Consider the following 25,888-nt stretch of genomic DNA (forward strand, 5'->3'; position numbering starts at 1 on the left):
TTTTTTTTAATTTTGTTTTAATATATTTCTACCCCACCTACTTTTCCGGGGCTAAATTAATAAAAATAATCTTAAAATTTTATAAAAAATTTTACATGGACGACTCGAACCAACCTAACCAAAAAATTTATGGTTAGGTCGGATTGGGTTGAATTAAAAAAATTTATAACTCGAACAATTGAATTGGGTCTAAAAAATTGTCCCAACTCGACCCTACCCATGAACACTGTTGTTGAGAATAAGATGTACAGAAGATTGATTTGTTGAGGGTTGGTAGAATCCCACGTTGATTAACTAAGGAGAAGATCATGAGTATATAAGTGAGGGACACTGTCTTTATTGGCACGAGACTAATTGGAGAAACCAAAAAGTAAAACTACGAAAGTTTATGCTCAAAGTAAGACAATATCGTAGCAATGAGGAGGGTAGTTTATATTTGAGCTAGAAAATTGAGGAGCCCAATTATAAGCCCAACCATGTCCCATGGACAGTTTAATTCACCTTGAGATAGGCCCAAATCTGAGGTTCCCCTTGAGATAGGCCCAGCTTAATTCACCCAAGCAAGTCCCATCAAGACTCAACATAACCATGTCACATGAACCCTGGTTCAAAGTGAAGGACATGAACTCGAAAATTGAGTTGAGCCAAACACAAGGGCTTAATCTAACACGAACCTATCAAAATGAGCATGACCGTGATACATAAACACGCCTCCAAACATAAGATAACACTCCTAAACTAGACTTCGAATGTTCAACTTTGAAGAGTCAAGGGCCAAACCACGACCATCAACTTGGGAATGAAGGCCATTGTCATGGCTATACATGAATTGTATTTACACGAGAGTCCAAAGTTGACCTTGTAACGGCTCAAGCTCACCGCTAGCAGATATTGTTCTATTTGAAATTTTCTATTTGGGCTTTCCTTTTAAGATTTTTAAAATGCGTTTGCTAGGAAGAGGTTTCCATACCCTTATAAAGAATCATTCATTCTTCTCCTCAACTAATGTGGGATCTCACAATCTATCCCCTTCGTGGCCCAGCGTCCTCGCTGACACTCGTTTCCTTCTCCAATCGATGTGGGACCCTCCAATCCACTCTCCTTCTTTATAAGAGTGTGGGTCCTGAATAGAGATGAATTATGAGATCCCACATCGGTTGGGGAGGAGAACGAAACATTTTTTTCTAAGGATGTGGAAGCTTCTACCCAGCAGATATGTTTAAAGAACCTTGAGGCGAAGTCAGAAAGAGAAAGCTCAAAGAGGACAATGTTTGCTAATGATGGACTTCAGCTATTATAAATGGTATTAGAGCTAGACACTGAATGATGTGCTAGCGAGGAGGCTGAGCCCCGAAGGGGAATGGACAAGAGGGCGGTATGCCAGCGAGGATGCCGTGTCCCCAGAGGGATGGACATGAGGTGGTATGCCGACGAAGATGCTGGGACCTAAAGGTAGTGAATTGTGAGATCCTACCTCGGTTGGAGATGGGAATGAATCATTCTTTATAAAAATATGAAAACCATGAAAGTAACCCCAAAAAACCTAAAAGGAACAATATCTACTAACCGTAAACTTAAGCCGATTCATACCTTAGACAAGACCAAATAGTATGCTTCATTCTTAGAAAAACACAACAAACATAACTATTATTAGATGTCTAAAATGTTGTCTTTCAGCTAAAAAGTGGAAAGATATTACACAAAACTAGAACAGTGGCTTAGAAAGTGGGCCAAGGAAGCTCCATTGCTACACAAATCACAGCTTTCCCTTATCCTCCATCACAGCACAGCTTTATAACATAACTTGAAACTCTATTCACAAATTTAAATGAATCAAATCCTTTAGTTTCAACTTAGAGCCACACCCTCTCCATAGTCAAACACCTTGTTCTCTTCCTCAACCACCGTCCACGGCGAGTACTCCCCGTAATCCCACGGCGGCATCGACATCGGTCCACACTCGAAGTTACTTTGATCACAAACTTGGTTTATAACATTACTTTGATCATCAATGTCTCTCCAAATATCATCCATCGAATAACCGTCCTCCTCCTCCCGACGATCTAATAGTTCTTCTCCGATCTCTATGATCTGAGCCGAGGACGACGGCGATACCACTACATGATCATGACCGGCGGCTTTGGCCACTTTCCTCATGTGGGTTCGCCAAAAATTCTTTATTTCATTATCGGTTCGACCAGGAAGCTTCCTAGCAATCCTCGACCATCTGAAAATTGAAAGAGATGATGAAAACCCGAGATTGGATGAACGAGTCGAGTAGGGAGGGAAGAAGAATTGACCTGTTTCCCCACTTGGAGTGGAGGTCGAGAATGAGACGCTCCTCGTGGGGAGTAATCTTGCCACGCTTAAGACCAGGGTGGAGGTAGTTAACCCACCGGAGACGGCAGCTTTTGCCGGTTCTTTTCAAGCCTAGAAGGAGGTAAAGAGATGAGAAAGAGAGGAAAAAGGTGATGTTTTTAAGATGGTGTGTCCTAATAAGGCCTACCTAGGAGTACTTGTTATCTCCCGCCACCTTCAAACCTGATACTTTGGCGATGAAATCCCATCGCCGGTCACCGAATAAACCCACAAAGCAGACGAGTTGGAAGTCCTCTTGTTCGGTCCATGGCCCTTTTCTCATACTTTCCTCTTGCAATACCATTCTTTGTTTTTTTCTCTCTTTCTTGTTGTTAATGATGGGGGAATTTGGGTATGTAGTAGTGGCATTTATATAAGCCTTGGTGGAAAGGTGTATAGCCATAATCTCTCTCTCTCTCTCTCTCTCTCTCTCTCTCTCTCTCTCTCTCTCTCTCTCTCTCTCTCTCTCTCTCTCTCTCTCTCTCTCTCTCTCTCTCTCTCTCTCTCTCTCTCTCTCCTTGTCAATATAATAATAGTGTGGCCTTCCATATCTCTTTCTATCTTATGCTTAAAATATATATATATATTCGAGCGGATGTGTCATGGGGTTGTAGTCGTACGTGGTAGGGTTTGAGGGTGGTGGAGAGATAACATCATACCTCCTCTTATAGTACATTTTGAGATGGACACGCGTAACTTATGTGTCGTGGGGTTGTAGCTTTAGGCTGTAGGGTTCGTGGGAGGTTGAGAGATGACATCATGCCTCCTTCTATAGTAGATTTTGAGATGGACACGAGTAGCTTATGTGTCATGGGGTTGTAGTCTTAGGTTGTAGGGTTTGAGGGTGGTGGAGAGATGACATCATGCCTCCTCTTATAGTACATTTTGAGATGGACACGCGTAGCTTATGTGTCGTGGGGTTGTAGCTTTAGGCTGTAGGGTTCGAGAGTGGTAGAGAGATGACATCATGCCAGCTTCTATAGTACATTTTGAGATGAATATGTGTAGCTTATGTGTCATGGGGTTGTAGCTTTAGGTGGTAAGGTTCGAGGGTGGTGGAGAGATGACATCATGCCTCCTCTTATAGTACATTTTGAGACAGACAAGCGTAGCTTGTGGGTCGTGGGGTTGTAGCTTTAGGCTGTAGGGTTCGAGGGTGGTGGAGAGATGACATCATGCCTTCTCTTATAGTACATTTTGAGATGGACACGCGTAGCTTATGTGTCGTGGGGTTGTAGCTTTAGGCGGTAGGGTTCGAAGGTGGTGGAGAGATGATATCATGCCTCCTAATATAGTACATTTTGAGACGGAAACGCGTAGCTTATGTGTCGTGGGGTTGTAGCTTTAGACTGTAGGGTTCCAGGGTGGTAGAGAGATGACATCATGCCTCATTCTATAGTACATTTTGAGATGGACACGTGTAGCTTATGTGTCATGGGGTTATCGTCTTAGGTTGTAGGGTTTGAGGGTGGCAGAGAGGTGACACCATGACTTCTTCTGTAGTATATTTTCTTAGTTTCTACCTGAGTTGTGTCTGATTCGTTAAGGCTTGAGTTCCTGTTAAGGCTTGTTATGAGTAAATCAAGATCATAATGTGCACGGTTGAAAAATAAAGAGGGAGAAAGAGATCGTGTTTCTTTATTTCAAGAAAAAATGAACCAACCATGGACTTTCAAAATTTCATTAATACCCTTAAAATTTTTAAAATCTACATAATATCCTTTTTAACTTTTTCTATAAGTAAAAAAAAGCATTTACCAATATATAGACGAAATTGTTCCTACTATTTCAAAGATATTCATAAACAAAGTATAAACGTTTTCATCTAAAAGTAACAGTAATGGTATTTGTGAGATCCCACATCGATTGAATAGGAGAACAAAGCATTCTTTATATGGTGTGGAAACCTCTCCCTAGTAGACGTGTTTTAAAACTATAAGGCTGACAGTGATACGTAACGGGCTATAATAGATGATACTTGCTAGCAGTGGGCTTGAACTGTTACAAATGGTATCAGATTCAGACACGAGCAGTGTGCTAGCGAGGACGTTGGGACTCTAAGAGAGATGGATTGTGAGATCCCATATCGATTGGAGAGGAGAACAAAACATTCTTTATATGGTGTGGAACCCTCTCCCTAGTAGATCATTTTAAAACTGTGAGACTGACAGTGATACATAACGAGCTATAATAGATAATATCGGTTAGTAGTGGGCTTGGACGGTTTACATAGCGAGGACGCTAGGTCTCTAAGGGAGATGGATTGTGAGATCCCATATCGGTTGGAGAGAGGAACAAAACATTTCTTATCTGGGTGTAGAAACTTTTTTAAAACTGTGAGGCTGACGACAATACGTAACGGACTTTTATTATTAATTTAGCGTAGAAACGAAGCATAGGTTAAAATGAGATGGACATATGTGAGAGTGTGAAAGGAGATATCATGTTGATTAGAAGAGAGAGAGCATTGTGCTTATCTTAAACAGGTTGGAGCAATGTTTTTGTGGGATTCAATAAAAGTATATATATATCTAAAAGCATAAGGAATAAATTAATATTATGCGAAAAGGACAAACGGAATTAGCTCACCCACAATTTGGATCAAACGGAATATTTTCATAATTTAATTCATTACTTTTTTATTTATTTATTATTTTTTTAATTATAATATACAATTTACTTAGTTTCTATCTTTATTAATCAATATATGTCTTTTAGCCTTGTTGAACGGCCAATTTTAAAAGAGAGTAATGAGGTTTCTCGTTTTTGGCATAACGGGTCCTAGAATTAGTTTCTTTTCGACGGGTTGCTACTGGGTTGATCCTGGCTCAAGATGAACGTTGGTGGTAGGTCTTCCGCTGGTACTTGTGGATTCAAAGGTCTGAGAAGAGGGACACACTATTTGCCACACAAACCGCAGTAGAAAACGCTAATACACTTTTATCCTTTATGTCTCGAGCTCGTTTTGGTCTTTGGTGTTAATTTTTGAATTAATTGCTTTAAAATAGTTATGATGTGGATTTTTGAGTTAATTTTAGTAGTAATCAAATTAAGTTAGTTATTTTAAATTAATTATCAGAAAAATTAGGAATCGTCATTAACGAAAACTCAATGGTAAAAGTGTAAAATCATGAACTCCGTGGATCGAGTAGAAACTAAGTTTAAAATTCAAGGGTAAAAAATGTAATATTTTGAAATTTAAGGACCGGTTAAGAATCAGAAATAGAAATAGGATACAAGCTATCAACTAATATCTACCGATAAAAATATAAGTTAATTAAATATTAAGAATAAAATAAAATATATTATAAATCAATAAGATATAATATTTAAAATATATTTTATAAATAATATATTCCTGACTCGAAACCATGCTCAAAACTCGAACTAAAAATTATATTTTTAAAAATTATTTTTTATAACTACATTTTTTTTATGGTTAAATAAGTTGAATATAGACGAGTAATTTTATATTGTCAAGATTACTCTCATTTGGATACAGTTCAATTCATTTTGTATCCTTTATTTACTCGAGCGTCACAATACTTTAGTTTATTTGAAGTATCTCGTAATGGTATAACGTTGTCGACTTATTAGAAAAAACAGATAAAGTAGACTCAATATCACAGAAATCTACTACATCAATATCAACACAACTGAATCTTTGTGTTGTATCTGTTTCGATCTTTCCAAGTCTGGAACAAGAAATTTGTAACGAAAAAGTGCTATCTAAACTGATCAACAACTCTGCGTTTACCATTAGAATTATCGAAACTAATTTAAATTTAAACGAGAAAAAGCTTAGAAATGTCGCAATCACTTTCTATGACCTAAATTAGGATAGTAAAAAAAAAAAAAAAAAAAAATTATGGTATTTTAATTGAAATCAATTAAATATTTTGTTTTAAAAAATTAAATTAATTTAATGAACTAAAAGGAGAAATTAATTTAATTTAATGGGGATTTGGTTTTGCTTTATTAAGAATTTATTGGACCACACAGACACAGACACACCATTAATATCCAATTTAAATTAAAATTAAGACAATATTTTTAATTTAATTTTTTTTTATTTTATTTACCGCTGATTTGACTGACAACTTGAATGGGTCATATATTATAATAAAGGATATAGTGGAATTTGGCATCACATGTGTAACATCAGTTATGTTAAAATAATAATAAAAAAAAATCTACCACGAGAATTGCGAGAACTCTAACGAGGCATCGGAGTTTTCGTAACTCCAAACAACCACCCACGAGCTCCTCCCAATTTCGTGTTCTTCCTTCTCCAATCAGTGCACTCGATCCGAAACTTGACTCGCACGTGCCCTAACCCTGTTACTCGACCCGACTTGCCATCTCGACTCACGCCCTTCTCTAGTGATGGATAAGCTCAGCTCCGGCGGCTCAACTTAGGTCTGATAGCTCATTTGGCTCGAATTATTTGCTTTGAGCAACGTTCGATGTTTTTAGATCATTTCCTACCATATTTTACCCTTCAGAAATCGTTTTGACATTATTGGAAGCATTTGAAGTTAATATGACCTATGTTTTCTCAATTTAAATTATTTTTTAGCTGAAAATTGGATTATTTGATATCTTTTGGTGAGTTAAGTTCGATAACATTTTCTAATCCAATGTCGTAGACCCACGCAGGTTGAGTTAGACATTTAGGGGCAGATCCAAGCTAGCACTAAGAATAAATTAGTGACCGTGACTTAGATTAATCAAGTTATTATTGGCTTGGTTGGATGAATTGTATGACATATGATAACTCGTGCCTTGTGGCCCCTAGACGTGTTATGATTATCATTGTTATGTTATTCTATGCTATGCCATATTATGTCATGTCATGTTATAAGTTATGCTATAAAGTGATTATGTCATGTTGTAGAACCATATTTATGATATTGATAATCGATGATGCATAAATCTCCATACACCATGCAATGTAAGCTAGGTTAAGTATGAAAAATTCGACAAGAATTATGTCTACATATTTCATAGGCTCGTTATGTGATAAACGCATGAGGCTCGTTATGTTATAAATGAATGGAGGTTGATTTGTATCATTAACTTATGTCATGATTTTAAGTCATGAGAACCTCATGCATTTTTGTGTATGATATGCATCGAGATACTTCTCCGTTATGATTAGTATGGACGCGTACCTTACAGTATTTATGTTTGTCATGATATTATGCAGACCCTTTCCTTTCGTGGTGTTCGGTAGCGTGAATGTGCACTAGCCCAACGAACCACGCCTAGGAGGTACATATATGAGCCCTCTTGGTGGGAACATATGCACGTGTGTGGGGTCATGTGTAGGAAAAGTGGAGTCCAAAGCCATACCATGATGTTTTTATAAAAGAATAGGTTTCACCGTTTTGCATGTGATTGCATTTCTCGACCCCAACAGTGGAGTCACTTACTAAGTATTTTTTAAAATACTCAAGCCACGTGTTACTCTTGTTTTTTAGGTCTTAAGATGGTATAAAACCACGTCTACAGTGGAGTTACTTACTGAATCGAGATCGTAACTATAGGTTGTTGTTGGAGGACAATTCCCTTTATTTGTCTCCTAAATGGTTTTAAATCTTGGGAGCCTAAAACCCTTTGTCCACTAAAGACTTTCATTCCATGCAATTATTAGTGTCACAAAAATAAAAATATAAAGAAGAATGTGTCCAAAATATTGCATGGCCCAACAAAAGCTTGCCAAAAATTCTTGTGGTCATAACGTTACCAATGGGTACCCACTTATGAACCCTAGTGCATTACCACACAAAATAATTAATTATGATCATAATCTTTGTTTATCTTATCAAGATTCTATAAAACCAAGCTCTACTTTTGTCTTTTAGATTATATTGAATATGCATTTTTTTTGTGGTAAAAATAAATACAATTTTTGTGAGATCTCGAGAAAAGAATAAAATATTTCTTATAAGTGTATGGAAATCTCACTCTGACAGACACGTTTTAAAAACTGTGAAACTGACGACGATATGTAACGGGCCAAAGTGGACAATATCTGCTAATGGTGGTCTTGAACCATTGTAAATGGTATCAAAACCAGACATGGGCGGTGTGGTAGTGAGAACGTTGGCCCCCAAGGGGGTGGATTGTGAAATGCCACATCGGTTGGAGATGGCCACGAAACATTTCTTATAAGGGTGTGGAAACCTCTATTCGACATCTAATGGTTCTGACATTCTCCTGCAACATGGTCACATTACTTACTCTTATTCTATCCTTATGTAACTTTTAATTCTTTTAAGTTTTTCTTAGTCATCGTGTCTTAATAATCGCTCTCATTGGATGTAGTTTTTGGTTCATTCACGTACTCATTTACTCCGGTATCATAAATTAATATTCGAAATATGTGTGACATTAAAATATATTTTAATGAACGATTTGAAATATCTTATATATTTTAATTAATTTGATAAAACAATAGGCCAAACTTGCGATACTGACACATCGACAAGACCTAAAATAGCTTAATCGACTCGAAATGACTCCCTCTCGACCCTTGGAATCATTATTATATTGCTTCACCCTAATATACAAATAGGGATTTTGGAAGACTTGGATGTCTTTGTTGGTTATGGAGTAAGCACTTTGGAATAAAGCTATTTGGGTGGCTAAAGATAGAAAGAAAACAGGCCAAATTGCATCATCTTTGAAATAGACTATGAAAAAAAAAAAAAACCCTAAATCATATCTAGTGAGATTGGGAAATATTGGCTCTTATTTTAGGGGTAATGAAGGGAGTAGGATGTCTTAAGGGTTTTAGCCCACAAAATTTGGAATGATTGGCTTTCATCATTTCCCACTTTTCTTGGTGTTCTTTAACCCAAACTTGAAGGCAAAGGAACTATATCACTAATACATTATTGCATCTAGAATTACCTTTGTGAAGTGGTTCTATATATAGATTATCAACGAGTAGCCTTTGTTGGCATCGATTAATATCGTTACTATATTCAGACGTCACGAATTAAAGCTTTAAGTTCTATAGACGAGACCTTTTTAGGTAGAGTATAAAGGAAAAGAGTGGCATGAAGTGAAGATTCACAAAGTGTCGTTTCGAGGAACATTGTTATTGTAACGACCTATGTTTAGGATTCAAAATTTTGATTCGGCACCTGATGGTCTCAACATTCCCCTACATCTCATGCGACATGGTTAGGTTACTTACTCCTGCTTTTAAGATTGAAGCTGTGAGATCCCATATCGGTTGGAGAGAAAACGAAAGATTTCTTATAAGGTTGTGGAAACCTTTCCCAAACAGACGCGTTTTAAATTTGTGAGACTAACGACCAAACGTAACGGGCCAAAGCGAACATTTTCTGCTAATAGTGGGTTTGAGTTATTACAAATGATGTCAAATCCAGACATCGAGCGATGTGCCAACGATGACTATGGGTTCCCAATGGGGTAGATTGTGAAATCCCACATCAGTTGGAGAGGAAACATTCCTTATAAGGTGTGGAAACCTCTCCCTCAGAGATGCATTTTAAAAATGTGAGGCTGATAGCGATATGTAACGGGCCAAAGTGAAAAATATCTGCTAGCGGTGAGTTTGGGTTGTTATAGAAGCTATCTCCACACGCCGACATGAGTCCTTTCATCCAACATAAAATACACTTAATTTAAGAGTTTCTATTATCGAGCGATTGGTATAAGAAGTAATATTCAATTCTTTTAAACATTTCATAGTCATCCTATCTTTAAGACCTCTCTCATTCATATGTGGTATCGATTCATTCATATATCTCTCATTTACTTGACTGCCACAATTTCTACTCTGAAACATTTCAAAACATAAGTACCAAATCGAAAAGAATCTTCTTCAAATCATAACGTAATTTAGATGAAGTATATAGTAAGGATCGAGAAAGCGTCGTAATATTTGACCTAATTCATCGTTCATGAGTATGATCTAAGAGGGTGATTCAAAACAAAAAAAGGGTTATATCTTTTGAAAGGTGATAAATTAGTATATAGAAGAGGAAAGTTAAAGAATTATTAATGGAAATTGTGAAGAAGACAAAAGGAAAAGAGAATAGATATTTGAAAATGGAGACAAGAGAGAGAAGCATAAGGCAAGTGGGGAATTATAGTGGCAATGCTTACGAATGCATGAAATGTTTAGAGATAAAACGCACAATAAAATGGCGTGTGGGGACTTCTTTTCCCCATTTTCTCACCTAACTCATACTTGCTGATAATATTAATAATAATGTTGATAGGCATAAACAAGTCAACATCCTCATGAGCATGCCTCCATTAAACCATTTCAACAACGATACCATACCTGAATCTAACTGGAGTTCGTAGAGGTAGACGAACGAGATTGAAAAAAGAGAGGCATACCTAAATCTAATTAGGGTTTGTAGAGGTGGAATAACTAGATCAGAGAAAAGAGCGGCATACCTGCTAACTAGGGTTCGTCGAGGTGGAAGAACTAGATCAGGAAAAAGAGGGCATACTTGAATCTAACTAAGATTCATAGAGGTAGAACTAGATCCCAAAAAACAGGATTTTATATATATATATATATATACATATATATATATATATATATATATATATATATATATATATATATATATATATATATATATTTTTAATGGATGATCAGATCCATAAGAACTATGATTGGGAGTTGATTAATTGTTTTTCTTCGGAAACGCTCAATCAAATTGAATTTGAGACAACTATTCAAAATCTTAGTGAAAAGTTGGATTTGTTATCTCGTGTTTGATTTTTGTGCAACTAGTATACATATATATATATATATATGTAACAGCTCAAGCTCACCGTTAGCAGATTTCGTTCGCTTTGGCCCATTATGTATCGCCGTCAGCCTCACAGTTTTAAAATACGTCTACTTGGAAGAGGCCTTCGTTCCTCTCTCCAACCGATGTGAGACCTCACAGTCCACACTCCCCTTGAGCCAATGTCCTTGCTGGCATATCGCTCGGTGTGAAGAGACTTCCACACCCTTATAAGAAATGCTTCGTTCCTCTCTACAACCGATGTGAGACCTCACAATTCACACTCCCCTTGAGCCAGCTTCCTTGCTGGCATACCGTGTCTGGTTATGATATCATTTGTAATAGCCAAAGCTACCACGAGCAGATATTGTTCGCTTTGGCCCGTTACATATTACTATCAGCCTCAAGGTTTTAAAACGTGACTAATAGGGAGAGATTTCCACACTCTGGTAAGGAATGATACGTTTCCCTCTCCCACCGATGTTGGACCTCAGATATACCATTGATTCAAGAGGTTAGAAGTTCGATTTTCCTAATTTCTCCCCGTGCCGTTTTATTTATTGGGATGAAATAACTAGGTAGATAAAATTAGCACATGGGGAATTTGAATTCTATTGTTTAATAAATCATTTTAATTAGTTTCTAGAAAATGAACTTTGCCAAATGAATCATTGGTAGACGTATGTTGTATAAATAGATTGATTTCACTATTTAAAACCTAAAGTATATTTAATGTATGATTATAAAGATATTTTGATTATTTATTTCAATGAATTCTTTATTGATGAGATTCATTTGGATGGATATTAATTGTAATTATCTTTTTGATTTATATTCCAACTCCAAATTTGTAAACATATAATATGATTAATGTCTTCAATCGAGACTCGATTGGGTCCGGGCAAGCCATGGGTTGTGGTCTCTTTTATCTTAGAGTATGCAAATCCCACACCCAAGAAACCCTAATTCGTATAGCGATGTTCGGGATGTTCTAATGATAAAATTGACTTATGGGTTAGTTCTCGATAAATGTATTCGAGCGAGAAGCGAAAGTGGATGACATCTCTAGCCTTGGAATGACATCATGAAACATGAACCGTATTGTTTGAAACCATGATAACAAAATGAGATGTGACATTACATTTGAAAGAACTTCACTTAGAGTAAAGACAGGGTTGAACAGAAAAACTTAACCTAGAGTAGAGGCAAGTCAGCTAGAGCAGTAAGCAAGCGAACGTGCACGCACGAGCAGTGTGTATGGCTAAACAAGTTTAGTTTCTGCATATGTTATATTCGGTTGGCAAAAGAGAACCTTGCCTAAGATCCAAAATGGAGCTTGATTTTTTCTTTAGAGTTGTCATGAGCGTGTCAATATCATGACGTCACATGGTTAAAAATGTTCGATCATGACTCTATAATCCCTTACCTCGTTCTGCAAATCTTTGTCAATCAAGTGAGTAGGTTTTAAAACACGTCTACTAAACGTTAGCTGTAGTATTTATCAATCGATAGTTTCCCCGTCTCGATAGTTTCCCTAGTACACGTGTTTCTCTGAGTGGGCAATTGTAGTCTTTGTCAATCAGGTGAGTGGGCAATGGTGGTAAAGAGAGATAGCGACCTTTTAATGGAGTGGAATAGTTGAACTGTCCATTATGAAATGAATTTTTGTTGCTCATATTCCATTTTAAAATTCTCTCAACTTTACTTAAATTCTATTTAATTCAAGATTCTTTCCACCTCGATCGCGTCATCATTGTCATCTTTACATACATATAATAAAGATTAGTTGAATTGCACGCAAATTGATTCGAACGATGGCAGTCCATCTCAATATGTTTTGTGCGTTCGTAAAAAATTAGATTTTGGATGGTCCATCCTAAGACTCTCGAGTAATGCTTTAAGCTACGTGAGTTCAAGCGTAATAGAGGCCCATAGACTAGGACTCCATCTCGGTTGACGAGCGAGAAACTATTGGCTCCATTTTAGCTCTCCAAGAGGTAGGGAAACTATCGAGAAAGACCGGTCAACGTGGGAGAGAACAACGAGTTAAGGGACAACTCACCCAATCATGATCATACTAGTCTCGTAATGAAAGATCACAATTAGATCTAAGAAGTGTTTCTTAACCTAGATAACTTTTTAGGTTATGATTGTATGAACTACAATATCTCAATCATCTTATCGAGGGGCATTTGAAAGGCTACACCTTTAGTTCAACCATTTTCTTATGATCCAATCATATGTTAGGATATGAAGGCTACACCATGAGTTCAACTATTTTCTTATGATCCAATCATATGTTGGGATATGGAGCCTAATGCCTAGATATTTCGTAAAGATATGATAGATATATATGGTAGATATTTAGTAAAGATTTAATAGAGATATATTGGTTAGATTATATTTGGTAGGTTTAAATCTTTGGAAGCTATATTTTAACGACCCTAAATTTTACCTATTTAATTTAAGGTCATTACTCTACCTTGAAATGCGGAATATACATTAAATGGGCCATGTTCATAAATCGGACTTACACTCACCTCTTATTACCTCGTGAAAGAGAAGATGCTTACAAGGGAAAGAAGGGAAAAGAACATTATTGAAATAAAGGAAAAGGAACAAAACCGAAATGAATGTCTTATACTACCCCATGGTTTATTATGCAAATACAATTCAACCTATACTAACCTATACTAATGATAGCAAACCGAATTCAACCTAGACTATGAAATGAAAAAATAACTACCCCTACGCATGTGCCGCGGTCCCGGGGTGTACGATGCCACCGTCGATGTCACATGGGTGCCTTGCCCTTATCTGAAAAAGTAAAGTAGCACGAGGCTTGAGTATTTCTAGAATACTCTGTAAGTGACCCCTATCGGGGTTATGCAACAATCACATGCAACAAAATGATGGGATCTATCTTTCGTTTCGTTTCGTTTTTCCTACGATGTTGTCCTAACGGGTAATCGTGGACGTGTACCATATACTCTACACACAGCCCATACGTGCGAGTATGGGCTCACCAGCTAGTTCGCACACCGCTGGGCCACTTTCCTTATCCGGTGGGCATACTCTGGGAGCCCCTTATGCCGGGACCCGTTAAAACTAGTAACCGTCACAGCAGCTCTATGCAAAGCATAACGATCGTTGTCCTGCCATTGAATGTACGCGTCCGTACCCTCGTGATGGGATAGAAGTATCCCCCAGATGCATGAATACACATAATGCATGAGGTCCCCCCTACTTCTACATTTATCATTAATGAACATAACCCCCCTGTCACGTTCCATGCTTCATGTCATTCTCATTTTCAATTTACATTTCATACATATTCCTATCGAAATTATGATTCCAGACAGCTTACCGTGTTTCATGTCATACAATTCATGCTGTTTACATTCAAATATACCATACAATTATGCCATAATCATTCAAGAATAACATATCGTCACATGCATAACATATCACATCAAACTAAGCAGCATACATAGCATACATTCACGTTCACTTGAGTACGTACTTAAGCACATTAAACTAGCATACAATTTAATGACACGTACAAATCCACGGGCACGTGCCAACATACAAGAAATAACGCGTAACCTACGACGGGTGAGCCACTTACTTGGTAGTCCTTAGCCGAAGTACTCCCTAGAATATAACGTAAGCTCCTAGCTCCTCGTGAACGTTCTACGCTTCCGTTGGTGGTTGGTTCCTATTGGTTCATTCGTCACCAACGGAACCAACCACCAACGGAAGCCCGTTTGTCACCGTTTCGACCCTTCCGTTGGTGGTTGGTTCCTATTCACAAACATAATTAATTCTCAACTTGAATTTGTGAAATACGACCTTAAAATGATCTATTTTACCTTAAACAGGGCCGAAACTAAGTCCGAGAGGGTCGAAATGGTGACAAACGGGCTGGAAATAGGTTTACCGAGCCGAATAAGCCGCCGGAGTCGAGGGGAGCCGCGTTGCAGACGTGCCATGTGGCACAACCAGAGGGTGACACGTGTGTAGGGGCTCAGGTCGAGGCGCGGGTTATCGGATCGCTCTTGGGTTTCGAGCCGTTCGCGGGTGACGGGTTGTTCGCGGGTGACAGGCCGGCCCGGCTGAAGGAAAAATGCAGGTGGGCTGGGCTGGGCGTGTCGGCGTTGGACTGGGCTTACGGGTCTCGGGTCGAGCCTGTCGGGTTGGTCCGTAACTGGGCTTACACGTTTTGGGCTGAAGCAACTAGGCCGCGGGAACCGTCGGGTACTGGGCTGACCTAAGGTGATTGAGTTCGGTTCGGGTTGCGGGATCCGGCCCTCGGGTCGGACTTCGTCTTCTTCACCCAGTTGCTTGCGCGTTTTTCAGGCGACTTTCCTCTCTCCTCGTTAACGTCATTTTGATGTCCTTTTTCCCTCCTTTTTCCTCCGTTCCCGAGTCTCTTCTTCCCCCTAACCCCGTTTTTGGTATAGATCTGGTTTGTAAAGGTCTCACACTCCCGGATCTGGAGAAGTTCGAAAATTCGACGTTCCGTCTCCTTTACCGACGGTGTTCAACGTATAGGATTCGTCTAAATCTACTCCTGATGTGTGTAAAAGGTTCTGGGATTACTTTTGTTGCGTAAAATGGAGGTTTTGACGTCGATTTCGTATGGTTTGGCCACGCTGGAGTTTCGTCGGATTTTTCTGTTCCTCTTCGTTTTTCTCTATTTTTTGTTCTTTGCAGGTTGTTTTGAGGTGTCTGAAGGTTGGGGTCGAGTTCTGTGGCATCCCAGCCTTCGGCCACCCTTTGTGGGTCGTGTGCCAACGAAAACTTCGGCATTTGCCGGAGTTTTCGGTTCTGCCGACGAATTTTTTTCTTTTTTTTTTTTATCCGATCCGTTACATTTAGTAAATTGAAACCATATATATACCCATGACGTAGTGCTCTCAAAATGTACTTTTCTTCCTTCTCTATATTCTATCTTGTTGGAAGTCATCAATAATAAAACTTTTAGCCAATATTCCTCCTCGTATTTTTTCTCTCCTATTTTTTGTGTTCATCTTGATCGAGTGTGTGTGTTGTTGAGCGATTCTAACAATTGGTATAAGAGCTAACAATTGGTATCAAAGCGAGGCAAAATTCACTACGATCTGTAAAGATGAAAATTTCAAAGATTGGAATTGAAAAGTTTTATGGATCTGATTTCAGTTTCTGGAAGATGCAGATTAAAGATTGTCTGTACCAGAAAGGTCTTCACGAACCCCTGTTGGGGGTGAAGCCGGATACTATAACCACCGAGTAGTGGAAGCTCAAGGATCGTCAGGCCTTAGGATTGATCCTATTGACGCTGTCAAAAAACGTGACGTTCAATATTATCAAGGAGAAGACAAGGTCAGATTTGTTGAAGGCGCTGTCGAATATGTACGAGAAATCGTCGACTATGAATAATGTGTATTTGATGCGGAGGCTGTTTAATCTACAAATGTTTGAAGGTGGATCTGTTGTTGGTCATATAAACGAATTCAATATAATTACAAGTCAACTGAGTTCGGTGCATATTAATTTCGAAGATGAAATTGAGGCATTGATTTTGATGTTATCTTTACCCGAGTCGTGGGATACTGTTGTTGCTGTGATCAGCAGTTCACGAGGATCTAATAAAATAAAGTTCGATGAAATTCGAGATGTAGTTCTTAGCGAAAGTATTCGCAAACGAAAAATCGGAGATTCATCAGGCAATGCTCTCAGTGTTGATTGAAGAGGAAGAAGTAAATCAAAGGGTCCAAGCAATGGGTGATCAAAATCAATGAACCAAGGAAAATCTCCAAACAAACCAAATGTAGAGTGTTGGAGTTGTGGAGAAAAATGTCACTTTCGGGCAGATTGTACAAAGAGGAAGCAGAATCACAAATCAGAGAATGACGATTATTCGATACATTCAGCAGAAGACATTGGGGATGCTCTAATCCTCAGGGTGGACAATCCGATTGAATCCTGAATTTTGGATTTAGGTGCATCTTTTCATTCGTTTCCAAATAAAGAGTTGTTTCGAAATTTCAAGTCTAGAAGTTTCGAGAAGGTGTATCTTGCCAACAACAAAGATTTGAAGATCAAAGGAAAAGGGGATGTCTGCATGAAAACTCCGGCAGGAAATCAGTGGACATTAAAGAATGTCAGATATATTTCTAGTTTTAAGAAGAACCTGATCTCTATTGGTCAGTTGGATAGCACAGGTTATGCAACAATGTTTGGTAAGAGTTCGTGGAAGATTGTGAAGGGTGCTATGGTGGTAACACGTGGCACAAAATCTAGAACTTTATACACCACTGCAGGGTGTATGAACAGAGCTGCTGTTGCTAAGAATGCTTCAAATTCAAGTATATGACACAATAGACTTGGACATATGAGCGTTAAAGGAATGAAGATGCCGACTGCAGAAGGAGTTTTGGAAGGTCTGAAATCTGTTGATATGAGTCCTTGTGAGAACTGCACTATGAGTAAACAGAAATGAGTTAGCTTCACAAAGACTGCTAGAGAATTGAAGAAAAGTATCGGGACAACGAAACAAGTGGGAGTTGAGGTTGAGTTGCTAAAGGATTCACCTAGTGATGGTGTAGCAGATACTCAAGAACCTCATGAGACTGTTGCTGAGAAACTAGAAGCAGATCAAGTGACACCTGAGCAAGTGTTGAAAAGATCATCCAGAGCCATCAGAGTACCAGATAGATATGTTCCTTTACACTATCGGTTGGTGACTGATGAAGGGGAACGAAAGCCTCTTGATGAGGCCCTACAGTTGGAGGATAAAACTAAGTGGGAGCAAGCCAGGGATGATGGGACGTCTAGGCTTCAGAAATGCATTGCTCTTTCCTCTGCTGAGGCTGAGTACGTGACAATAGCTGAAGCTAGAAAGGAGATGATATGGATGACAGACTATCTAGAAGAATTAGGCAAGAAGCAGCGCAAGAAGATTCTTGAGGTAGATAGTTAGAGTGTCATGCAGTTGGCGAGGAACCCGGTCTATCATTCAAAGACAAAACACAGAAGGTGATACCATTTCACTCGGAGGTTAGTGGAAGATGGTGATATGTTTGGAGAAGATAGAGGATGCAAGGAATCCAACAAACATCTTGTGTTGATGTTGTAACATTGAGGTTGTGCAAAGCCTCGAGTGATATGGTACAGATTGAGAATAAAATTCTTGGTAGACTAGATCAGTCTCAAGTGAGAGATTGTTGGGGTTGAATGGATCAGTCTCCAATTGGGAGATTGTTGGGACATGGAGCTTGATTACAAGTGGGAGATTGTTGGGATATGGAGCTTCATGCTAGATATGGTAGAGATATATTTGGAAAATATTACGTAAAGATTTGATAGAGATATATTTGTTAGATTATATTTGGTTTAAATGAAGCTATATTTAGTAAATTGAAACCATATATATACCTCTCATTAATTATGTGGGAATGTACTTTTCTTCGTTCTCTATGTTATATCTTGTTGTACATACCTGTAGTCATTCATAATAAAACCTTTAGCCAATATTCATCTTTGTATTTTCTCTCTCCTGTTTTTTGTGTTCATCTTGATCGAGTGTGTGCGTTGTTGAGCGATTCTAACAATTAGTATTAGAGCTAACTGATATCGATCCTAACATCATATACAAATTACCTCTCTAGAAAGAGAGAGAGTGGGGTTTAGTTGTTTTAAGTTTCGAAATCAATTTGTCATGACTCAATTTTTCAAAGACAAAGACCAAAAGCAAATAAATAAAAGATAAAAATATGGTAAAATTAAATTTAAATTTAAGATCAACAAATAGCACCACATTTAAATATCAAATGAAATCCAATTACATGACGATGGTATTCAAATTTATCATTCGGTGAAACGAGTTTGAAGAGACTCAAAATACAAAAAAGGGCTAATGCTCCAGAATGACCGCTTTGTGACTATACAACTCTCAAATGTTCCCTTACCCCAACTGGTAGCCTACAGACACCTAAAAAAAAAAAGAAGAGAAAAGGGGTTAGCAGAAAAATATTCAGTAAGTTTGCACGAGCTCTTTTTTGGGCTCTAAGAAGTTTGGGTTCAGTCCAAGAATTCCCTCGACTTTTACAATGTATGATAGTGACACCTAACATGAGCTAAACAAGAAATTTATTTATACTTACAGCAGTTCCTCGTGTTATCTACTTATGTAGTCCCTCGTCCCCTGAGTTTATTCTACATAGTTGTAGTTTCTCATGTTATCTACTTATGTAGTCCGTTGTTCTCTCTTAAGGCTGGTTTATTCTATACGTAGTAGTGGTTCCTCATGTTATCTACTTATATAGTCCCTTTTCTGCTCTCAAGGTGGGTTATATTCCACAGACAATAATGGTTTCTCATGTTATTTACTTATATAGTCCCCGATCCCCTTTCAAGGCGGCTTTTATTCTAAACATTCATGCAAACTCAACGGGGTGATGACATTCATCAAACACTCAGTGCATAGATCACCCTTTCTTACACAGTCCAAAACATTAAAATAGTCGAGCAACTTAAATTCTCATCCTATGAGTATTTTAGTAATCTTCCATAACACACATATCATTCTCTACCAAATTGCCCATTCCGAGCCCTTATCATACATATTCTAACCACTTAATGTGAGATAAGTTTGCATGCTAGCTCATCCTATCGATCCCTATAAGTACTACTTGAGAAAAGTTCAAGTGGCTACTTATATGGATGATGCGTGTCTTTCCGAGCATGCTTTTTCATGTGTTAGGAGCTCCAAATTTTCTAAGATTTTCCTAGTTCAAGTCATAACAGGGTAGTATCGAAACCAAGATGAAAAATATTCAAATGGAGGTAGAACAAGGCAAAATGGGTCTTACATGTGCATGGCTCATACCCGAGTACGACACGTCTCTAGAAGTGAAGTCACGCTAATAATCTAGGTTGGGTTGAGGCATGGGTGATTGATTCGGGTTGCTAGTTCAGGTCATAGGCACAGGCGGAGTAAATGCGGTCTCGAGTTGATAGGTCGGATTGGATCGTCTTCTAACATCTTGATCTAACGGTGGAGATATGTTTGAATAAATAATCAAGTTCACGTGGAATTGGGTTTGATCTACTCCATAAAAATAAAATATCACAATCTAATGATAAAAATATGTAGACCATAGATTCTTTCTCTTCAAACTGTTTTTAACTGTTTGGTCCGAGTGATGCATTCTTTCATTTATAGTTCCCCAACTCGATTATCTTTGTTCAAGAGAGCAACCCAACCGCTTGAATTTTAGGTCGGGTCGGGTCGAGTCGAATCCACAAGGTATAAAACACCATTCTCTCCCAAAAACCCCAATTCATTCATTTCTCAATCGATGGGCTGAATAACACAAGAGAAGCAAGTTTAGCAACAACAAAATTTTGTAGAACTATATAGCCTTGAGGTTGACGGCTGAACTGAAGAGGCGTGGAGATGATGGTTAGCAAAGAGCTAGGCAACGTCGAAGATGACGGGCAACGCAACGACGACTAGCACAGCGATGGAGCGATGACAATTATCGGCCCTCGAACTCCACACGTTCACGCTCCAATAATTCTTCTGTCTTGATGTTCAACATATTCAATTCAACATATTTTCCGACACACAACACAACAGGTTTCTAAAACATTGAAATTTGTAAAAACTAATGTTTTGCTGCTTTGTCTACCCAACCCTTTGTCTAATATTAAAACTCCTATTGCTCCTCCGTTGTAGGATGAACCATTCATTGCACATATGAGATTAGCAGCTACCCAACTCCATCTGAGATAACAAACATGAACATCTCTTCCAATTATATGAATAACAAATGTCAAATAAACTTCAAAACTATTACAAACACACCCAAACAGATATAACAAAATTATCGAGGATTATAGGGAGGAATAACCCATATTGGCTAATTAAAGGAATGATTATAAGTTTATAAGTAAGGAATACTATCAATATTTTAGAAAAACTAAAACCAAAATCAAAGTCGTGAGAAATTTTGCTTAGAATGGATAATATCATACCATATTAGAGTGTCGTGGTTCCTAACATGCTATTGGAGTTGATTAAGGGGAGATTGTTCGAGGGCTCCAAAGGTCTCAGGCTCTATGGTGTACTTTGTTCGAGTGAAAGATTGTTGAGAACTATTGAGAGGAATATTCTCATATTGGCTAATTAAGGAGAGGAAGATTATGAGTTTATAAGTAAGGAACATCATCTCCATTAATTGAGGCTTTATTGATCAAGGAGTAGTCTATATAGCTAATTAAGGGGAAAGATAATGAGTTTATAAGGAACACTATCTCCATTGGTTGAAGCCGGCGAAAACTAAAAACAAAGTCACGAGAGTTTTTGCTCAGAGTAGAAAATATCATGCTATTGTGGAGGGTCGTGGTTCCTAACATAGTGGGAGAGTCATGTCCTTAACTTAGTTATGTTAATAGAATCCTCTAGTTTTGAACAAAGAAGTTGTGAGTTTTAAAGGTGTAGTCTAAAGTGACTCAAGTGTCAAATAAAAGATACGAGTGCTCTAGAGAAGGAGTCGAGTCTCCATTAAGGGAAGGTTGTTTGAAGGCTTCAGAGACTTCACACCGGAGGCTCTATAGTGTACTTTATTGGAGTGGAGGATTGTTGAGGATTATTGGGAGTAATAGTCTCATATTGGCTAATTAAGGAAAAAAATCGTGAGATTTTAAGTAAAGAACATCATTTTCATTGAATGAGACTGCTTAGGAAAACAAAAAAAAACATATCAACGACTCAATCTTCTTATTAAAAATGAAGTTTGGCATATTATGTTTCTTTTAAGTCATGAGCTTCTTTCTTTACATTTTTCGTGTTTAGATTTGCATGCTAGAGTCATTCAAGTAGTCTTGATTAAGCTATCTTGTGGAATAATTCGAATCACGAGTTTAAAAATGAATTTCCTTTACTATTGATCTTGATCATAAAGGTAATCCATTCCAAAACTTTCTCTTGTGTTGATTCCTTATCGTTTTTGGTGTTTCTAGATAATTTAGATCTAGAGGTTTCTTTCTTCTATTCCATCAAATCCCAATAATTTCTTAACATACATGGCTAGGGTGTTTTAAGAAATACTAATTAAGCAACTCCACTATTGGGGTCGGGAAATGCATACACAAGTAGTGATGGTAGGACTTATCCTTTCATAAAGACATTTCATGGCCTTCAATTCTGCTCTCTAGGCCGGGCTAAAATTAGATGTGTAGTACTTCTCCACACATGGCCATGTACGCGCACATGGACCCACTAGGCAAGTGTATACATACCTCTTGAGCCTACCTTTCACCTAGCGCATGCTCATGTTGTATTTAGATATCATCGTGTACATAGATATCGTAATGTACACGCCCGTATTCATCATAACGAAAATTATCCTGATGCACGTGAACATACAAGATGCATGAGGTCCCCATAGCTCAAAATCATGACATAAATGTATGATGCATGTCGTACATTTGCTCTTTCATAAACAAAACTTTCATGAATATATTTGTGGTGTATAAGTGTTTCATAGTCCTAAAGTAATCATGCTAACATAGTGTGCATGATGTCACAACCATACTATGAAAAGTGTCACAATCGCGGTTTCTAGGTAGCGGATTTGGTGATTGTGCAGCACCCACTCTCTACACTAAGTGAGTCAAGCCTACTTCGAGTTACGTTGCCTACGGTCGGGCAATGTGAATACAAGCCTAATTCGAGGTTTTGGAAAAAGAATTTTGAAAGAGAGAGAGAGAAAGAGAGGTGTTATATAGCATGTAAGCAAAAATGCAACAACAACGGCTTAAACAATATATAACTATTTCGGGTAGGGAGAATCTGACAACTAGTCGCATCCCCTACAGTACATTGTAAGGCATTTCGATGTCTACCAGGCGTAGCCATGACATCGCCGAAAGGCCATACTCTTAAAGAAAACAAGAAAGAAATAATACAACATGAAAGCGGTAAAAGAAAGCAATAAAGTAGTACAAGGCAAATGTTTCGGCGTGTCACGGGCATGCGGCCATGGGCGACATGCCTTGGACAAGCATGACTATGACAAAAGGAGTAGGTTGTGACCCTCATGTAGTGACAAGCAAAGGAGTGACCCTCAACTGGCGCCCATCTAGCCACGAGAGGGCCAAGATAGACAAGTGTCATAATGCAACTAAGGAGGATGGTGCATCATCTAACACACAAAGAGATGTGCAAAAGCTCCTCGATTTGTCACCATGCTCGATACCCTCCCAGTCACCTTGTGCCTGTATATTAACACGCATCTGTATCGAACTTGCTTTGTAGTTACTCTTCGTGAGTAACGGTATTGGAAAATTACACTCCCCTCCTTTCAACTCTTTATCATTGTTACATCTCCTCTGAAGACGTTTTGTGGTGACGATATTTTGTTCGGCATCCTACCTCTCATACCAATGTTGGTTTTGATTCTTGATTGAAATACACCAAAACAAATAACTGAAACAAAAATAACAACTCTGGGGAGAATATATTTTCTAAACTTTATCTATTAACAACGAGGACACTTCTCTTAAACAAAACACTTCCTATTCAATGGTTGAAACATTACTCGTAATCAATTCATTTAATAAAATCAACGCGCTAAATCAATCCCTAAGACATTAAAATTATGGGATTTGGCCGACCATGTTCATACAATAATTACAAACGTCTAGACTAAAGTTCATAATTTTGAATGGGTTAAATTACAAGTTTAGTAATCAATTTTGAGATTTGCGTTTTTTTTTATGAGAACAGAGATTGAAATATGAAATGGGGACGAAAAAACAAAAGACTTCCTTGTCCCTGTTCTATCTCGTGGACATCTCTCGTTCTTAATAGCTACATGATCATTTTAGAGCGATTCTCATCTATCCGAGTAGGTAAGATTCCAAATCGAATAAAGTTGAAGGTAAAAACGTGTAGACTATTAAACAATATTTTGTAAAACAAAAATACATTATGTAGAAAAAAAATTAAGTAATTTTTACAATAGAATATAAGCAATGATATGAACATCAATGTAATCTCTGTCTCTTCGTAGACTGAAACTGAGACCCAAAACTGTAAGAATCAGAGAAATTCATCATAGAATTCGAACATATTCTTGGACTATTATTAATCAAAACAGGCGGAGGAACAACCTTCAACGACTGCACCGGCGGCGGATTCCGCCACCGAGGTAGCGGCCCCGCCACAAGCAGCGTCTGAAGCAACGGCCCTGCCTCCATCACAGCCTGCAACAACCTCCCCTTCTCCGGCAGCTTCTTCCCCTTCACAAAATTCTCAATCACCGGATCCCCAACGCTCGAGAAATCCGGCGACGAAACGGCGGCGTCGGAGCCGCCGCCGGAGAGGCTATTAGACTCAGTAATGCCGGAATTTGCTTTATTCAACACTTTCTGAAGCTGATTCTTTGCTTCGTCTCTTTCTTTATAAGCAATTTGAAGAAGATTGAAGAGATTCTTTAGATTCTGTTTGTTTTCTGTCATTTCTTGATTGGCCGCCATTTTTACTGATTCGAGCTCAATTGTTGTGTAGAGAAGCCTCTGTTTTAGCTCATCAATGCCCTGTAGATTCAGATCAAAGAAAAACCCAGATGAAAAAAACTTGTTTTTGTTTCGAATTTGTTCGAACCCATGAACGAAAATGCAATTTAGAGACGAAAAATAGAGAGAAAAAGATGGGAAGAACCTCTTGGTAGCTCCAGAGATAGCCCAAATCTTCCATTGATGAATGCTTGAAGGAGAAATTGAAGAATGGGGAATTCTGGAATTTTCATTCATTTATAGAGCAACAAAATTAAAACATAATTATTTATTTATTTATTTATTTATAATAATCAAAGCATTTCCCTTTTTCTTGCATTTTTGTCTCATACTCAAATGGAAACAAAATTAAATAATTAATTAAAATTCGGCTGCAATTTCCTTTTTTTTTTTTTCCTCATCCTATATTGAATATTTAACGGCTACTTTTTTCCAGTTGAGTAAATTTTTTTTTTATTTTTATTTTCGGTAAATGGGTGACGCGGATTCAGGGGTGGTGAAATTACGGAAATACCCTTACAAGAGTCAAAATTTCTAGGGTTGGGGGGGTGATTGCAAATGATAAGGGTATGGTTGTGTTAATTGGACAATTTTCAACGCCTTTTCATGATTTATTTATTTATTTATTTATGTTATTATTATTTTTTGGAATTTTATATCTTTAATGATTTTTTTTTCTTTTTTTTTTTAATTTTTTTTTGTTTAAATAATTTTTGTACTTAAAATTAGTATTAAAATATTTTTATGTTCTGCTATAATTACTCTGTAAAATAGATTACTTATAAAAGTCAACTATGGAAGAACTTTTAGTAAACACACAAATAAAATATTATTATTAAAAATAAAAAAATTATTCAACCAAAATATATTTTATTTAATGTTTTTAAATAACATTTTGATTTCTTAATGTTTAAAAATACTCTCGATGATTAGCGTGGTTTTCTAACCTCGAGAGGTTCTGTTAGAAATATTTTGGGATTCAATCGTTTGGTCTTTTAAGTTAATCACGTTTTACTTAAAGTTTTGATGTTGATAAAAGAAATGAAATGATGAATTGATGACGTTTTAGAGATTGAGAAACGGAAGAAAGAGATTAAGAGCGTATTGAAGAGCTGAGGAAAAAACGTATGAGAAATATAAAAATTTTAAGTTATAGATTGGAACAAAGAGAA

At 37.7% G+C, this 25,888-nt stretch overlaps 2 protein-coding genes across 2 annotated transcripts; both read right to left on the reverse strand.

The window, feature by feature from the left end:
- Positions 1-1,626: 1,626 nt before the first annotated feature.
- Positions 1,627-2,729, reverse strand: LOC111782525 (transcription factor MYB59). Its single transcript, XM_023663287.2, has 3 exons — positions 2,542-2,729; positions 2,301-2,430; positions 1,627-2,227 (listed from the first exon to the last, which is right to left on the reverse strand). Exons 1-3 carry the CDS (start codon positions 2,660-2,662, stop codon positions 1,849-1,851), a joined length of 630 nt encoding a protein of 209 aa, XP_023519055.2. The 5' UTR covers positions 2,663-2,729; the 3' UTR covers positions 1,627-1,848.
- Positions 2,730-24,073: 21,344 nt separating this feature from the next.
- LOC111783453 (uncharacterized) lies at positions 24,074-24,994 on the reverse strand. Its single transcript, XM_023664382.2, has 2 exons — positions 24,862-24,994; positions 24,074-24,737 (listed from the first exon to the last, which is right to left on the reverse strand). The coding sequence occupies exons 1-2, from the start codon at positions 24,895-24,897 to the stop codon at positions 24,186-24,188; spliced, it is 588 nt and encodes a 195-aa protein (XP_023520150.1). The 5' UTR covers positions 24,898-24,994; the 3' UTR covers positions 24,074-24,185.
- Positions 24,995-25,888: the final 894 nt, after the last annotated feature.

Source organism: Cucurbita pepo, chromosome 20 (assembly GCF_057944985.1).
Source record: "Cucurbita pepo subsp. pepo isolate OVF chromosome 20, ASM5794498v1, whole genome shotgun sequence".
In the NCBI taxonomy this organism is placed as follows: domain Eukaryota; kingdom Viridiplantae; phylum Streptophyta; class Magnoliopsida; order Cucurbitales; family Cucurbitaceae; genus Cucurbita; species Cucurbita pepo.